Source organism: Aplidium turbinatum, chromosome 3 (assembly GCF_918807975.1).
Source record: "Aplidium turbinatum chromosome 3, kaAplTurb1.1, whole genome shotgun sequence".
Classification (NCBI taxonomy): domain Eukaryota; kingdom Metazoa; phylum Chordata; class Ascidiacea; order Aplousobranchia; family Polyclinidae; genus Aplidium; species Aplidium turbinatum.
Genome location: NC_137474.1, coordinates 37,821,855 through 37,841,272, shown reverse-complemented (window position 1 = coordinate 37,841,272; position 19,418 = coordinate 37,821,855). Strand labels below are relative to the sequence as shown.

Below are 19,418 nucleotides of genomic sequence, written 5' to 3'. Positions count from 1 at the left end.
GATTCAAACAAAATTACGCACTGTTAGCTACCGATTACATGGCTGCAAAAACCATGCAACTGAGCACGAAAAGCAATAATCACCCAGCCACAAAATCAGTCTTTCATTCTTTGATCCAACATCTGTGTGTGGATATGAAAAAGATTTGTTTTCCGGTATCGAAACATGAAGTAGGCCTATGGCCAAATTGTTTCACAAATCTGATTTACTTAGGAAGGAAATTTTCGCATTTGTACCGTACCCATTATTATGGTGACGTTGATTAAATACACCGTATTCAAAAGAAACATCAAGTCGAAAATTCAGACCAAAGTGTTCAGTGAGTGCAAAGTAGAAATGTTTTCTACAACATGAAGGCTACTGTCAATTGTCTAAAAGTGACTCTTTTCACATCAAGCAAATCAACCCGCTTTTATATTGATTCCACAATCCACATGTATTTTTATTTTGAAAAAAACACATGTATCTGTATCATGTTATGTATCATGAAAAGAAGCACGTATCTGTACCACAAATGCTTGATTTTTTGTGTGTGTTTTACTGTTTAGTGTTTATATTCCGTATTTTGTGTGTATGTTATTTTCATCATTTAACATGAGGTGTCTGCTGAGTCGATGACCAGCACTTTCCTCGTCATATGGCACACAGCAGTTCATGGCATATTTTTTTCATGTTTGCTTTCAAATAAACTGATGATGATTCTGATTTAACGCTTGCAGATGTTGAATCAGTGTGAAAAAATAGCTGACTTGTTGGCTGGGACAAACGTATTTCTTCAGGCACAACCAACACAGCATAGTGACAGTACTAACAGAAAGGTTTTGCATTCATGTAAAGCACTAGTAGTTGCTAGAATTAGGAAAATAAACTAATTACGATATCGTTACGGTCGAATGGTTCTGATTTTTTTAAAGGTACCATCTTCTATTTAGTTAGGTATCTTTTTTTTGCAAGAAATAAAATTACTCGGCAGTGTGCTGAAAAGCAGCAAAAAAATCTTTAATAAACTGATAATTCCCTCAAAGCAGCGACAAAAAATAATTCTTGACTTTTTTGCTAAGGTATCACTACCAAAGCGTCGAATGAACGCCAAAAAATGTTGCAACAAAATATGAGTTGGACAACAAAGAGAGATGTGTCTTGTGGCTTACTGGAAGTGCGGTTTGTCATCAGAAAACACAAATAAGACCGCAAAGATTGGTGAAGTTCAGTAACACGAGTTAAAGATGCATAGTGTACGGAATTAAGCGGTTTCCTTATTCCTTGCGGTTGACGAACGGCTGGATATAAGCTTCTCGAGCATTGTACGGGCGTACTTTAGCCGATGGGCGAGCTCACGACAGCAGCCATGCTTCTCTAACTTGGATAGACGATATGTGAGAAACCGTTTGTTGGGATCTATATAGGTGACAGCTCCCATCAAGGGACAGAGAATGACTTTGGTGTGATCCTGAGAAGAAAATTTGGTGATGAAGAAACTTGATCTGCTGACGATTTACAACCATTCAAAGTCTGAATGAAAGCATTCGAAAACAGAATACAAAAAGCGAAATTTAATAGGCTTCGCTAATTGGAAAGTAATAGTGATAAACAACAGAGCAAGCGCGTCTTAGTAAACACAAAAAAACGGTAACTGAGCCAATAAATCTATGAAGGTTGATTCGGGGTTACATCATTTCACTACACGGTAGGCCTGCGTTGCTTATTGTTGTGTTGAAAATCTATTCCTTCGTTTGGCAACACTTACGTTTTACATGCACACTTGGCTGACGAAACAGGTCAAATTGAGAAAAGTAGCTAGGTTTCAATCATTTTCAAATGAAAAATGTGTATACTGCATCGACGTAAAGTAAAAGTGAAACAAGTCGCGAATTCCTGCATTCAGCTTCAATACTTTACAAGAATCGAAAAATCATACTTTCGTAACTTTTAACATCCACAAGTTAGTGTGATCAGCAGACAAATCGGCAGAAATGGCAAACGAAAACAAAAAGGGAAAGCTTTAAGAGCAGTACATACATTGAAAAAGTTGATTTGCAAAGTTCCATTGCTGAGGTGGAGAATGATGGCACTCCTTGTACGAAACCAAGTCCTAAGAAATGGCAACCTCGAAAACTGGTCGCCCTCCTGTGGCGCCATGCCAGCCCCTGCCTATGAAAAAGGTTCAGTTAAAATTATTCGATTCGAACCAAGACGCTTTTTAAAGGAGGAATATACAAGAACGTCAGTTTATGCTGATTCTCTTTGGATATTTTGGAAAAGGCTGTTCAGATTAATGAGGTGATTGATAAAGTTTTTCTACTATTTTCACATTAAACAAGAAAAAATGCTGTCTAAAACATATTCTTCTGGCATTTCACTGGACAACAAGCTACCACATCAAACACAGGACCCTATTAAAGTGGGTCAGTTGAGTTTACGCACAACACTAGTGTGTGGTGAGTCCACGCAATGACGGGTATCAGTGCAGTTTGACCTTGATCTACGAATGGCGTGTCAATTTTTGCGTAGCTACGCTGATTAAAAGTTTACCAACGCTGCAGGAACAAATCATTACTTTTCGCTTGAAGTATCACTAAAGCATCATTAAAATCAAAAAAATCTTGCGATACACGTGTTGAATCCAGGATGCTATCACAGAGTGAGGTGTACCGCTGCATCACCAATTCACCATCCCTCAAGACTTAACTAATAAAAATTAACATGCTATCACTAACTCTGACTCTTTATTGGGTTCCTTCTGTATGGCAGGTCAGGTGCATATGACGGTAGACCTTGCGCTATATAGCAAAAGCCTCTTACCTTGAGCAAATGCTCAGACATGTAGTTTCTGAAGTACTTGAGCAGAGTTACTTTCTTCATTAAAGTGTCTGGGTAAGCGCGAAGAGTGTGGTAACTTTCAGTCGAGTCCTTGTCGATGTATTCGATCTGCTCATTGTTGTTGTATAGCAGCAGACGAGTGCAGTCATTGAACAATACACCGTTGCTGTTGTCACATAACTGATACCCTGCCAAATAAAGTAGTTTGGCATTTAAGACGATCGTTTTTTCTTTTTCTTGACACACATATTTAAGTGCTGGTGAATTTTTCTCTGAAGGCCAATAAATAACTTTGGCTTCGTACGTAGAGTCGCTCTACGTTTGAATTTCTCTATTTGATGAATATGCTGCACTAAAAATTTAAAATATGCCACATATTAAAAGTATGCTTTTTGGTATCATCTGAAGAACACAATTATTCGAGTATCTTTGCCACCATCGCGATGGTTTGTCAATACGAACCACAAACAAGTAAAATATCGCTTTACTAACCAAGTCCATATTTGTCAGTGTAGTCGACCCATTTGCTTATCCATAGCACAGGATGAGCTGCGGGGTCTTCCGCCTCGTCTGTCGACAATATTCTGCATTAATTCTTACTTCTGCAGTTGCTATTTCCAACGGTTGCATTACATTAGACCAGTGGCGTAGCTAGGGGGGGGGGGGGGGGCGGACAACCCCGGGCGGCACGTCTGGGGGCAGCACTTTCAGACTACGATTTTTTATTTTGATTATAATCTGATAAAAAAAAAACGCATTTCATTTTCATTTCACATGCTTTTTCTTGAAGGGGCGGCAAAATCTGAATCCGCCCGGCACATTCCCTAGCTACGCCACTGGATAAGACATATGGAGATAGAAACGTATCAAAATGCAAGATTTTTAAATCTTTTTTTCATTTTTTACCTTGTGAAGAAGCAACAAAGCAGTTATACTAATGCCAAGGCTAAAGCTGACACTTTTTATGTTTTTTGCAAGGCCAACAATCTAACAAGGCGCAATTTGAATTATGTTACTTTTTATAATTAGCTGCAAGTGTAAAAAAAATGTCTACACACCCATTTCAATGTTGGGACGCTGTGAGGGGTTCGACTCCACAAGGGTGCTCAATTGCTTCAACAAGTCCTCCATGTGGAAGTCCGGAGACTCGTTACCACGGATTTCTGCCGGTGGACCACGCTTTTCCGTCGGAGCGGAACTGGATTGGCCGGCTAGAAACGTCATTAATGATATGGCGTTAGCATAGTACAAGTTTTTAGAAGTTAAAGCTTTTTGAAAACAGTTATATATAAGAGTAAACGGTCCAGATGGGCTTTACGAGTTATCAGCTTGAACATGGAGAAGGTTTTCCATTGTTCGAAGCTGTCAGTACTTTTTGTCTACATTTCTGAAGGAGCTTGTCGTCTGTGTAAAGTCAGCCTAAATGTGGTGAGGTATATGGATAACACATTCAGCTTCAAGCAACGAAAAATCTTCTCCTCGTCATATTCAACTTCTGAAGCCTACCACAAATCAACTCTTCAAGTTATCAGTTGAGTTTATGTTTGACAGACACCACGTTTACGCAAAAAAAAAATCCTTTTAAAAAATGGGATGTTTTACCATTGTTGATATCGTGCAGTGGTTTGCGTGTCTGGACGGTGTTATGGAGGAGTTCAGGAGCAAATCTGGGAGCCATTGTGAGGCAGGTGGTTGGCAAACGAGGAGGAAGATAACCGCAAGTGAAAAAGTCATCTTGTAATATTTTGTTGACGGATGGTCTGGATTGTGGATCGCTTCGAAGCATCCTGGATGAAAAGGGTTAAATACTATCACTTTCAGTTCAATACAAATGAGCTACATAAGAATCTTCAAACATCATATTTGTCAATAAATACAACCATGTGTTCCTTTGAAAGACACGCACAGACAATGCTTTCGGGTGTAGGCTATATTATACTAACAATGACACTGTATTTCCAGTAGCAGAATTTAGCAAGACAATTTGGGAACACACAGTGAAGAATAAAACAAAAAGAAAATTCTAACAAAGAGAAACTCAAAACAAAGATTCAAGTTGCCAACGATAGAGAAAAATAAAGGAGTCGTTGCAGACAACCCTGGCGGTCGACCATGATGTGTCGAGAATGAGATGAAGACCAGACTTCTTTGAAGCAAAATGGAGAGAAAGAACTCGGCACGCTGGTTTTTGTGTTCACTTAAGACCTACCTTTCCTTCCTATGAAAATAAAATATTTACTTGGATATTAGAATCGATGAGCCTGACGCAATGTAAGATGGGATCCTGTATTCGTTTTTCTTAATGCGTGAATACGTTTCTTTCAATGACGAAGTCTCAAACGGGGGTTTCCCAATCAAGAGAGTGTACCTGAAGCAGTGGTATTTGTAAAAAACTGTTTCACCCCTTGTTTTCATGTGAATGACGGGTGTGGCATTGAGAGAACTTCTGTTTTTTAAGCAAAACGCAAATCCAAGAGAAAATAATCGATATGTAAAAAAAGTGTGTGGTGCGACAAAAAATGTTACATCTAGAATACAGCTCAAATAATTTATGACGACAGTCATGTTATAAGCTATTACTTAAAAACATCAAGACTTTCCACTTGTTTCCCGCTTTAGTCGATTTACGACACTGAGAGAGCAAATTTAGCCAAGAAGGTAACTTTAACCACAGTTGAAAATCCATGGCTAAACTTTTATAATGTAGAAGTAAACTAAAAAGATAAACAAAAAACTAGATTTCACAGTCTGGGTAGTTAATGGATCTGAAATTAATTAAAAAAGCTAACAAGTCATACATGATACAACCAAGTGACCAAACGTCCACTTCATAGCTGTGTCCTTTCTTTCCAAGTACTTCTGGGGCAATGTAGTTTGGAGTCCCGCAAAGGGTTTTCTTGCGCTCTCCGTCATAGTCAACCTTCGTTGCCAAGCCTAAGTCGCCTATCTTAACTTCCATTTCGTCGGTTAGAAATAAATTTCCAAGCTGAAAAGGAAACATTTAGGCAATTGCTTTACATAAAAATAGCTAAAAATGTTAAAAGTATAGCTAGTTGAATCTATCTTATTTAGAATATACTGTATTAATTCAATGTCTGCAATCTGCATACATTAAATCACTAAAAAGGGGCAGATTTTACAAGTTGGGTAACCCATCTATGTTTATAAACAAGAATTGTTGATTGCTAAAACCGTGAATTGAAAATAGTCATTTTTTGGGAACTTAAACAATACAAATTTTATTACTAATACGTGAAACAAATTAATGGAATTCAGTAAGTTTCTGAGAGATTAAACGTGTTTTGGTTCTAGACATCATACTACTAAGAAAATAGTTGGCATGAGTGAGTATAAGAATAACAAATTCAATGAAAAGAAATGATGAATTCAAGCTGGTAAATGCAGAACTTAATGTACAGTACTAAAACTTGAAATAGTTTATCAGTGTGATGCATTATTGACCGGCATACATAAAACTACTGTCTGCATTTAATTGGCAGATATATTTGAATTTAGGTGATCACCATGCTGTGCAGTGATGTGGTTATAACTTACCTTTAGATCTCTATGAATAATCTTGCTGTCATGCAAGTAATGTACACCTAAAAGAATTTTTCTCATGTAGTATCGTGCTTCGGGTTCGGTGACTGCCTTTCGCCGTTTGTGCAGCTCCATGAGTGACTAGAAGTTGAAATAACCAAAAATACGGTTTATGCAACAAATACAGTTACACCATAATTAGTAATCATTGTTTTGACGTGAGTCTGGTGAGGAGAAAGTTTAGTTGCATGCTTGTAGACTAACTTAAACCAATGATTTAACCCTTTGCTTTTCTTTGTACATATAGTTCTGCTTAAACAGAGTTAATACCTTGCCTTGCCAGAGTTAATGCGATACCATCCTATAAATCAGAGGTGACAAACCTGCGGCCAGCAGGCCACATGCGGCCCATCAAAGAATTTTGTGCAGCCTGCAAAACAGTTTGACAATTGCTCATGCAGTAAAGACAAAAGACATCTCAACTGTTTTATGCCTTCACTGGTACACCTTTCCTTTGCTATTTTCTTGTCCTAAACACTAACTTTCAGGGTTTAAAGTTAGAAAATAGGAAAGCTATAAGGTAAAGTTGTGAAAACACTATTCACCAACTTCACCTTGTATTTTTGGTCGATTCCAATCTATGACGTCATGGAATTTTGACAAGCACTTAGTCTAGACTTGTATACCAGCTTCCATATCTGTTTGGTTGGTTTTGAATCTTTATCCTCGGACTGACAATGCCTTGATACTGTTGCCTAGATATCATGTTAGGCTTTTCTGAAGAATCGATTCTGCGTAAGATAATTTCAACTGTGTGTGTGGGTTTTATTACATTCATCTGCCGTTTGTTACTTTTCATGCTTCTAAAAGATTTCATAATAGGTTACGATTAAAAAGTTGTGTGGCCCGATAACTCATGTGTAATTGACAAAGTGGCCCGTGACCGCAAAAAGGTTTGTCACCCCTGCTGCTGATAAACGTAGAACCACACCACAATGTGTGCTATTTAACTGATGACTTCTTTAATTGCCATCACCAAACCGATTGTTTACTGAAGTTATTGAGACAAACAGGATTGCAATTAGTAAACTGATTAAAAGATAAAACGAAAATTACCCTTCGGCGACATAATTCCAAAATTACATAAACAAAATCTTTGTCTTCAAAAAAACCATGAAATCCAACAACATTTTCATGTGATAGGCTCCGATGAAGATGGATTTCTTGAGACATTTTGTCTTTTTGATGAGGTTTGACTAAGAGCGCCTGCAAGATATCAGTATCATTATAAAACATGAAACAATCTGATAACCTGCGACTAAATAAAGCTTTGTCATTAAAATTACAAATTTGGAGTTTTAAATTAAAAATCCAAGAAAATAACAATTACAGTAACAATTGGTTCTTTTTACAAGAGTAAAAATGTGGAAATTTTGTAGTAAAAATGGTTACATGGCCCTTTCATAAACTAACTTGCTGTTTTGTGTTTCATAATCTAACAAAATAAGTGTTTGTCTTGGGTGAGACTAATTTTGGGAGTCACAAATTATTAGCAGTGGGCTAAGCATAACACACTAAAAATTTACCCAAAAGACTTTCACAATTAAAATAGCTTTCAACAAAAAACACCACACAAAATAGATCACTAGATCTAATACCGGATAGCCCAGTAGCCTATTAGCTCAGTTCAGTCTACCCCGAAACCGAAAGCTCAGTAGGTTAGCGAGTGACTTTGTGAATGAAGAAGCTTCAAGATCAAGCGGTACTGGTTTGACTCCTGGGGTGTGCACATGTTAAGGACTGCTCTCCATTCAGCAGCATCTAATCATTCTAATGGATGGAATAATTCCCGGCAACAACACTTTAACAATCGGAAACTTCACTAGCTGTCAATCTCGGTGACCAGGCCTGTGTCATTGGTTTAAGCCTCTACAAGTGCAAAACTGCCAGGATTAAGCTCTCAAAGAAGCTTTCCCAGTTTGAGAATAAAGATTCAATAAATCAATAAGAAAACAGCTTGGCAACTGATCAAACAAGAGAAACATACCTTAGGAACAATTTTCCCGGCAAAGATCTGCTTTGTATCAAGATCTGTGATTTCATAACATTTTGCAAATCCACCTTTTCCAAGAAAACGCCCCTTTTGATATCGCTTCCCAGTTGAAGTATCACAAAGAATATCAGGTATTTCTTTAGATGATATGTCTTTTCGAGACATAATGATTATTAGGCTAGTACCTTTTTTTTAACTAAACCAAAAATAAAAATTGTAGTAACTACAGTAGGCTATAGCCTATTCAGCTAGTTACGGTACCTTGTAGCTTAATAGCAGTAGGCCTATATTTATTATGGAACCTAAAGCAATGGTTGAAAGTTTTAGGATAGTCTTCTTCTTCAACAGATTGATCATGTTTGATCAGCTGTGATCTCCCTTATGAACTGCCTCCATTTTGTTGTCTTTTGTTTTTATTAGTGCTTCCGGCATGCTTTTTATTCCTGTAATTTGCTTGATATTGTCAAAATATTTCATTTTTTGTCGTCCTTTTGTTCGTTTGCCTTGCACCATCCCAGTTAACATTGAATTTTCCAACGAGTTGCTTCTTGCAATGTGTCCGAAATATCTCAATTTTCTAAGGTTAATGTTGTTTATCAGACTCTATTTATCGTTTATTTGTTGGGAAACAAATTCATTTGTTTTTCTTTCCATCCAGCTGATAGTCTACAAGTAGCTAATGCAGCAAAAAAAATATTTTGAACTATGCTATATTTCTGAAAAAGCTTTTTATTTCAAATGCAAACATCCAAGAAGCAATACGGTACCGTACAATATTCTTCTAAATAAGTTTTTTGCTTGTCCGAGTGCTAGGCTATGCCTTTTTCCGTCAAAATACAAAGCACTTCCCAGCCTCGATTATGGTGAATGTGTGTTGTAGCCTATGAATCGACAAAACCTATCTAACGAGCAATATGTACCGTAGTAAATATTTTGGCTGCACTTTACATAAAAATGTAGCCAAAAATGTACTTATTGTCTCTCTTCAGTTAGATACAGTGTATCTGATTCGTAAGCAAAACCCAACTTTGCAACACTGCTATCAGAAGTTGGGAAACAAACTTTTTTTTAATACGGTACCATGATTAACAAACTCGTCTTACTTACCATTCTTACTTAATCCTTAGGCCAGTTTTCATGCAAAAAGGTTTACTGTATCACTAACCAAATTAGTTGAAACTGCAAGAACATTTGGTATCAACATGGCTGGACACTTCAGTTTATCAGCTGGCCATGACATAAAATTTCAATGACAGACCAAACCTCAATAGCCTAATAGAAAATTAATTATTAGAACTCGTTCAATAGATATTCATTTACAAAATTTGTGTTACTGGTGATGGGATTCGACCAGTTCGCAATCGCACATCATCGCTGATCGCAACGCACGTTACTAGCCATTGGCACACGAAAAAATAAAATGCAATTTTCAAAAAGTAAGTGGCATTCAGACAGGGATTTAAAGTTTTAAACTTCGCACTGAAAAGAAGCTGAGGCCTGTGATTGGTCTATTATAATGACGTCAATTTTTAGGTTGGTTTTCAAAACAGCGAGCTACAGACAAAACTGCAAAAATTAAAAAAACACCAAGGATCGAATGGTAGGATATACTTTTTTTGGAGCATTTGTTCTCTTTTTTTTTTGCAAAAATAAAGATTTCTTTAAAGACAGTGAAAAATGGCCGAACTTCCTTTATTTTCAAAATTCTTTCTTGACTGGTCAAGTCATATTTCAATTTATGGGCCAGTTTCATCCGCCCCGATAGCTCAATTGGTTAGCGCGTCACTTCTGGAACAAAGAAGCTTCAAGATCAAGTGGCGCTGGTTCGACTCTCGGGGTGTGCGCTTGAGCAACGCACGTTAAGGACTGTTCTCCATTCAGCGGCATCTAATGGATGGAATAGTTCCCCGGCAAAAAGACTTCAACAATCGGAAACTTCACTCTGTCAATCTCGGTGACCGGGCCTGCGTCAGTGATTCAAAGCCTCTACATTCTACAAGTATGTGAAACTGCCAGGATTAAGCTCTGCAAGAAGCTTTCCCAGTCCGAGGATAAAAATTCAATCAATCAATCAGTACCGGTACCGTAATTTTTACAGTTAACATAAGGAATCGTCGTCGTCGTGTGAGCCTCTGGGGCTGAGGGTCTATCCTTTCACCACCCAAGATGCACGATGTTCTCGGACTACACTGGAAGGCTACTAGAGAACAGCCAGTCTTTGGTTTCATATTCATCCATAACAGGCAACGCAGACCTTCCACTCCGTTAGGTGGCTTGAAGATGGTAGGCTACAGTCATTGATGATGTGGTCTGCGGTCTGTTCCTCGGCACCACATTCACAGGAGGAGGAAGAGGCCATTCCCCCTTGGTGCATGGTTGAGCGGAAAATCCCGACGCCCGTACGGAGACGGTTGAGGCGCACCCATGCCTGTCTTGGTAGCAGTGTCGTAGCCAAGGGGGGGGGGGGAGTTTTGGGGTTACAACCCTCCCTCTTTGGCACACGTGTGACGCCACGATACGGTATTGAGAATGATGCGTTCAGTCTTTTTATGCTTGAGAATGAGGTAGCCACTTTAACAAGTCGAAATTCTGCCACTGAAATTGACTACAATGCAACCGCCAACCAATCAGAACGTGTTATAAGAGGCTATCGTCCAATTGTGACCCTTCTAGCACTCATCCAAAGAGTTAATGCTTGTTTTGAACTTTATTTGGTAATTACAGAAGAAAAAGAGCAATAGCAGTGGTGAGAATCGAACACGCGTCAATGAAATGACTACTTTCTAGCCCTAACCCTAACCCCTAAGCCAACCAGCTGACAAAAAATCCATCACTTAATTTGCTTTCTATGATCTTCTTTTCGCCATTTTTTACGTCACTTAAACCGTAGCTTATGATTGGTTGGCGGTTGCATTCTAGTCAATTTCAGTGGCAGAATTTCGACTTGTTAAAGTGGCTACCTGAGAATGATGCTTTCAGTTTAAAAAAATTGCCAAATTTTTAACAAAACTGCATTAAAAGAACAAGTTTTTCCAATACCAAACATCTTGCAGGGGTTAAGGTTTTTAATGCAGGGGTTCTCGGTTTTTATTGTTGATTTATAAGGTTTATAACCCCTTATAACAGCAGAACCGCTGCTGGCGTAACAAAGCTTCGATGGCACAAAGGTAACACGATGAGTCTCAGTTAATTTCCAGTAATATTAAGAGTCTCTGTTAAAAATTGAATTTTATGAGTAAATCTTATATTATGTCAAAATTGTTTTGTGCAGAGGTATATAAAGCACTTTCAGAAAAAGGAAAAAGAAACAGTTTCGTAATTTAAAATTGGCAAATTCCAACAATGTTTACGAACTAGGTTGAACCGTTGGTTGAACTCCTGCTAGTGAGATTCCATTGCAGAGGTGAATCGCGGATATACTGAATAAGCAATAAATGGCCATTTTAACAGACTCACTTGAGAAAGCTGCGGGTGGTAGGTTATTTGAGTAAAAAGTGATCCATCAAAATTATCCCAGTGCACAACAAGTGAGTTTTCTTAAGAAACGCAACTAGCCTATTTATTCTCACTGTTGGGTTCAGTGAGTTTTTAAGAAACGTAAATGTTATGTGAGAATTACGTTTTGTAGAGAGCTAAAAACAATGGAAATTCATTCGGGTCCCTACAATCTCAGCCAGGAATTAGCAACAAGAAAACATAGAGACTTAGCTTTATTTGCGAAAAATGCCGAAGAAAACATGATCTTATCCTTTCGCTATGCCACCGGACAGCACCATTTTACAGGAATATTCATACCCACATTTTTGTTGAAAATGCTCTCAAAATGCACCAAATTCAAAGTAATTTTTCAAAATTTTCTGGAGGAGGCCCCCCAGATCCCCCGCTGCTGGGTCGTCAAAACCCCCCATTGAAAATTTTTGGCTACGCTACTGCTTGGTAGTGTCAGGCCGATGGGTCGTGTGTCGGCGTCTGGGATGAACGAATAGAGTCTGGTGGTGTTTGACTTCCATTCAGAATTAAAACAGAAGGAACAGAAACAGAAGGAATGACAAAGAGAAGCTCGGCTCGATAACCTAGCGTTTTTCCAAAGTCTCCTAGTGTGTTGTCTCGTTTGTGTGTATGTTTTGCAACTTTTGCATTTCTATAGTAGCCTATGCTGTAGGCTACGTTGGTCTGCATTGCTGTTTTTTGCTCACCAAAATAAACTTTCTAACACTTCTGACATGTTTATGGGTGTCACAATCAATGTGCAAAGCCTTGCGTCGGGCTGCTTTGCGTCTTGACAGAATGTGCTGTTTTCATTATGGAATTCTTGAGCGGTATGTTATTATCGGTATGTTATTATTTATTATTAGTATGTTGTTATTATTTATTATTATTATTATTTATTATTATGTTATTATTAGCGGTATGTTATTATCAAAATTTGCAAAGATTTTGCAACTAAAAATAATTTGACAGAAAAAATTTGGAGCTGTTTAAGTTAACAAATAAAATGTCTAAAGGTCCCTGAAGATAAACGGTCGCAAATTAGTACATGGACTACAAGTCTGACAATTAGAAAAATATGTTTTCTTTCAACTGACATTAGTATATTTTATTATTGTCCTTTTGATCCATTTATTCCCAAAATAACAATAACACAATTATAGTGCTTTCAGCACTAAACCAGTAGGCTACATTTTCTGCATTTAGTTTGGTATGTTTTTTCACAGCTATACAGGTAAGTCCTTATTCCTTATTTGTTATGCTTAAACCTAAATGTAACATATGTACGGTAATAAGGTTGTTCGCAGCAACCAGAAATCCACATTTTGCAGCATGTGTGGCTTTTCTTATCACTTTAAATGCACTACCAGTAATATAAGAATACCCACTGGTACATGTAAAAAACTTGATCATTCTTACTTATGCAGAAATTGTCTGCAAAACTCTTTACCCTTTTTAAACTGTGATGATACTAATTTCTCAGAACTGTTCATACACACAGCCCCTCAACCCCTCAGCAATGAACCTTCAGTACTTAACAAGCTTTTTTCATCTAAAAATGCAAATGAAATTGCCAGTAATGATGAATCAGATCTATATTTTGAAGTCAATGATGTGTATATCAGTTCAACTGAAGCAAGCTCATTATTAGCAAATATGCAAATAAATGAATCCCTGATAACTATGCATCTAAACATTAGATCTCTATCCAACCCAAACAATTTCTCTAAACTTCAAGCACTTTTAACCTCCATGAAAATTAAACCACATATTATATCCATCAATGAAACATGGCTAAAAATAAATCAGATTGGTGAATTTACCTCCCTAGCAGGGTATGTTTTTCTTGCAAACAGCAGATGCAAACAGAAGGGCGGAGGAGTAGCACTGTACATTAAAGATAATCTTATGTTCTCTGTAAGAAATGACTTAACTATTATGAAAGAAAAAAAGTTTGAATCTCTTTTTGTTGATTTATTCGTGAACAAAAAAAAGTTAACTTGTGGTACTATTTATAGATCCCCTCAATCACTTTGTGCTGTAAACTCTGATTTTCTACAGACACTCCTTCTAACTATAAAAACAATATCAAAATCAAATGCACAATGTTTTATTATGGGCGATTTTAATTACAATCTATTAGACCATAGCAACTGTCACACTAGTAACTATGTTGATGCAATGTTTGAATACAGCTTCCATCCATTGATAACTAAACCAACTAGAATTACTTCATCCAGTTCCACAGCTATTGATCACATATGGACAAATGTCTATAATGCCAAAACAAATGCTGGTATAATAGTTGACTGCATTGCTGACCATCTGCCTGTAATACAATGCTCTCAATTAGGTTTAATTCAAGAATTTTCCCACCTCAAAGAGAAAAGGTGCTTTAGTAACACAAACATCTGTAATTTTGTTAAAAGACTATCAGAGTTTAACACTAAAAATATAATGGAAGAAACTAACACTGATGCAGCTTACAATAGGTTTTTTAACAATTACTCCGAATTATTTAAAAATAGTTTTCCTGTCAAATCAGTAAAACACACGAAAACCCAATGTTGGTATGATGCTGAACTCTGTGAACTTCATAGAAAAAAACAACTTGCATATAAAAAGTACATTAGAAAATCATCTGAAATAAATAAATCCCGGTACAATGCTCTGAGAAACTTTTATGTTAGATCACTGAAACTCAAAAAGAAAAATCATTTCAAAATTGCTCTGTTAAAACACAAAAATGATCTTAAAAGCACCTGGAGTGTTTTAAATCAGCTATTAGGGAGAAGCAAGTGCAACAAATGGTCCCGTCTGGCTGCTGGAGATAAAATCTTAACTCACAACAAAGATAAAGCTAACTACTTTAATGAATATTTTTCTTCAATTGCCTCAAAGCTAGTTGATAAAATCCCAAACAAAACTTCACAATTTTCAGAATACCTTTCCAATCCTATTAGTAAATCAATTTTTTTACAGCCCACCACCACTCTTGAAATTAAGCAAATTCTCTCTTCCTTTCAATCCAAACTAAGTTGTGGCATTGATGAAATACCAACAAAAATTATAAAAGCTTCCCCAGACAATATACTTACTGCACTTGCACATATATTTAACCTATCCTTAACCAATGGCAAATTCATATCATCATTCAAAACATCTAAAGTAATACCTGTATTTAAAAAAGGGAAAGCAGAAGACTGCAGTAATTATCGACCTATCAGTTTATTACCATCAATTTCAAAAGTACTTGAGAAAATAATGTACAATAGAATATACAATTTTCTAGAAGGCAATAACTTCTTCTATGGTCAGCAGTTTGGTTTCAGACAAAATCACTCAACAAGTCATGCAGCATTACATCTTGTTGATAAAATTTCAAATGCAATTGAAAGAAAAGAAACAACACTAGGTATATTTTTGGACCTGTCCAAAGCATTTGATACTATCGATCACCACATTCTGCTAAACAAACTGTACTATTTTGGTATTAGGGGTATAGCCCATGACTGGTTCAGAAGTTACTTACAAAACAGATTTCAAGTTGTAGAAGTATCTCACTCAATGTCTGCTAAAAGAGAAATATGTTATGGAGTACCACAAGGATCGATCCTTGGACCACTATTATTTTTAATCTATGTTAATGATTTTTCGAGATGTTTAGTACACTCTGAATCTATAATGTTTGCTGACGATACCAATTTATTCTTTTGCAGTAAAAATTATGATAAACTTTTCGAAATGGCGAATGAGGAAATGACAGGAGTAACAAATTGGTTAGCAGCAAATAAGTTATCACTAAATGTAAAAAAAACAAAATACATGTTATTCAATAATACAAATAAACTTTCAAACCTCTCTTACACACTATCTATATGCAATCAACCCATTGAAACGTGTCAACACTATTAGTTTTCTGGGCATTTTGCTGAGCGAAGACTTGTCATGGAAACCCCACATGCTATCTTTACTGCAAAAACTTCGCAAAAACTTTGGAGTTATCTGCAAGGTTAAGCCCTACCTAAACACCAACAATTTGATTTGCCTTTACCATTCCTTAATTGAAAGCAATCTCCGGTATTGCATAAGTGTATGGAAGCATGGTCATGTACTAACTGTTTTAAAAAAGCTTCAAAAGATTTGCGACAAATTTATAAAAATGATTGCAAAACATGAATCAAATCACTCTGAATCCCATAATTTCTTCACAATTGACGAACTATACACAATAGAAACTGCAAAATTTATGTTCAAACTCAAACACAATCACTTACCCCAATGCTTTAATTCTCTATTTCAACTTAATAACAATTTGCACTCAATATCAACCAGAAGCAACAATCACTTTTTCCTCCCCTACTTCTCCAAAAGCTTGACTCAACAATCCATTCAGTTTAGTGGAGTTAAAGTGTGGAACCATCTCCCGAAAACCATCACTGAAATTGAAACCTTTTCAATATTTTGCAGTAACCTGAAAAAGCACTTGCGTTTTGAAAATTAACCTCTAACAACCTATGCTGTAACTCTTTAATTATCTGACTGTATTATTGATTGTTGCACCATATCCTGGTATAGCATGCCTTTCCAAATGCCACTTTTGTAAATTTATCCTACATATCATATATTACTATATTATACATTAACATATCTTACTATACGTATATCTTATATATTACACCCGACCGGATAAGGATGATGATTACTATCTTTACTCTTTCATGAATAAGCTACTATACCGTATTGCATAATTTAATATTTGCCAGATAAGAATATATCACTAAGTTACTACCAGCTTGCATCTAACTACTCCCCTGATTATTATAAGCTATTATGTTCGTTCAGAGGATCGCTTGACTTTTCGTAAGATTATTATTTAGGTTGGTTTGGAAAAGATGCATGAAACAACTCAGACACTACATCCTTCATCGGCGCTACCAAAGAGTCTCCACCTCTCATTAGCGATACCAAAAACACTCCATCCCTCACTGACGCTATCAAAGATGATTCAACTCTTATTAGAAATACCAAAAACACGCTGCTATATCATCATGCTTGTTATGCTCTTACATGCGCAGGAAATTAATTTAAAAAACAAAGCTTTTTTAACTATTTTATCTTGATAATGAGCTGCCATATTATGTATTTGTTCTACAATATATAGGCTACTTAATATCGTTGCTGCGAACACTTTATTTCTGTATGAAATCTGTAAATAGTCCTTGTTTTGATAGTCCGTTATGTAATTTCAATATGTGTGTGTAACTGTGTATATTAGTTTGTTTTTGTGATGTTGGGTTCAGTCGTGTTCTCATTGCTTTAACAATTGGCGCTCCAGTTGTTCCAGGAACGAGGAGGCGACTGATTCTTAACTAATTCATCAACTTATTTTAAAGTATCAGGTTTGGTGGCCGTGCTTAACTATATTTATTGATGCATATACCGCAATATTAGATCCTTTCACGCACGTCTTAAACCATTAAGGTTTTGCCACCTTTTCCTTTTGTTAGTTTTGTTACTGTATTTCTTTTTCTCAATATCATTTCTTTTGCATTCTGACAAAGAAAAATAAATTGAATTGAATTGAATTGAATGACCAGTAGTAGGCTAACCTCTAATTGTGAAGTCGTTGTTCTGCAACGTAATTCTAGATCATTCTGTATCTGGAACGTTCTGTTGTTTTCACAATTGCCAATATCGTTTGTCATGATGTCACAAGGTTGTTTACGAATGGATCTCTGATTACGAAATCTGTATTATGTAACAGTTCTCTACTCCTAGGTGGCATTCTTTAGACTTCTTTAAACTTGCTTGTTTATGCCGCTCAATGCTACGTGACCGACGATGAGTTCGTGTGATGCAACACTACGTAACCTTCTCGAAGTTACTAGACCGAACGAACCTTTTATAAATAGTGGTGTAATTTGCGTAATGGATTATTATGATTATTATTATGAGTTGATTATGAGAGTTGTGCTATGAGTTGTGGATTGGTAGTTGATGCAGAAATTATTGGTGATTAAGACTTGAAGTAATTGGATACAAGTAGATGAGAATTGGTGCTGATATAAATTGTGTTCGAAATTAGAGTTATTTGAGAAGCCGTTCGTTAAAGTTCTTCAAGAAGTCAGATTATCATTTCACTAGTAGAATAATTCGACATTTAATTGACTGCTTTTCGGTCTGACCCATTAAACTACGTCATTGAACCTTTCCAAGTCTTTTTCCTGGTAAGAGATAGAAAGAAATCGTGACAATGGGCTAGTCAAGAATTTTTTTTATCAGAGTAGCCTACCCTAAAAGTAAAACTTTTCAACAAACGTGTCTTGCAATGTCAACAGCTGAACAAAGGATGGCATTTGGTCACATGCCTTTCTTGCTCTCAAACAAAATCAAAGCAAAAATCGCTCTCTCTCAGATAGGCCTACTCATCAATCAAAACCACAGAAGTGCAAGTAGCCTACGTTTTTTTTACCAGGGCTACGAAACAGTCATGATCCAATTCCAGGGAAAGGGTCTTGGAATTATTACATTTCTTATGGAGTAAAATCTCGTTGGTGGGTATCAACTGCGATAGGCTACAAAAAAGTAACTTACAAAACATTAACAGACTTGCAGAATAGTTAATCAAGATAGTAGGCCTATGGGAGTGTTCCATTTCAAACATTCAGAAAAGCGTAGCCTACTTAGTAAGGAAAATTAAAAAAATGATGGCAAAATTGGCAATTTCTGAAAAATGTAGATAAAACTCTTGATGTGGAGTTCGTTCTCTGGAAGTTCTAAGACGTGGACACTAGGTGGCTCTTCCCTTAGCACAGTGTTTCTTGATCTTTTCTGGATTCAAACCTCTAAAAAAAATTAGAAAAAGTTATGGACCCCTTTCTCAAAAATATTGAAGTGTTCTATCAGAGTTATAGGCCTAATGCTCGATATCTTATTGAGGACATTGCGAATGTAATAATTTATGCTCCCAAGTTAATTCTTATGTAGGCTACACTTTTTTTTAAATATGCAGCCTACATGTTATTGTATAGGTTACAACTAATTAGACCTACACAAATTTTAATCAATTAGAAGGTTGCTGTTGCTTGTCTTCAACAAGAACATGAAATTGTGAAGTTTAGTCAACACTCGTCTCATGTCATCCTTGATGCCAACACGCACGTGCTTCGTCTGTAGGCTACACAAACTACCGATATTTTCCTTCCAATTGAAGTCTTGTTTGGCAAAAAAAACTGTTCACCATTTCTAATACGGTAGCCTACGTCTGTGGCCTTTAATGGTCTGCAGCTCAGCCATTTCCAGGGCGCACGGTTTTATCAGTGTCTCTCTCCAATCATATGTGCTTTCTTTTACTTTGCAACTTTATAAGATTCTTCTGTGTTGTAACGAAGCCGTATATCGGGAAAGTCCCAGCTTTCTCAAATCGACTCTTCCTGGAACGAAAAGAATCAACACTATCACTCGCATTCTTAGGACGAACAGATGCGTTGTGCTCTTGTGGCCTGATCAGGTG

The 19,418-nt window shown here is 36.7% G+C and overlaps 1 protein-coding gene across 1 annotated transcript; it reads right to left on the bottom strand.

The window, feature by feature from the left end:
* Positions 1 to 799: 799 nt before the first annotated feature.
* On the bottom strand, positions 800 to 8,601 carry LOC145766173 (serine/threonine-protein kinase PLK1-like). The gene is made up of 11 exons (XM_082577826.1): positions 8,408 to 8,601; positions 7,477 to 7,626; positions 6,376 to 6,501; positions 5,619 to 5,806; positions 5,060 to 5,188; positions 4,423 to 4,607; positions 3,879 to 4,031; positions 3,313 to 3,390; positions 2,803 to 3,008; positions 2,020 to 2,151; positions 800 to 1,450 (listed from the first exon to the last, which is right to left on the bottom strand). Exons 1-11 carry the CDS (start codon positions 8,576 to 8,578, stop codon positions 1,244 to 1,246), a joined length of 1,725 nt encoding a protein of 574 aa, XP_082433952.1. The 5' UTR covers positions 8,579 to 8,601; the 3' UTR covers positions 800 to 1,243.
* Positions 8,602 to 19,418: the final 10,817 nt, after the last annotated feature.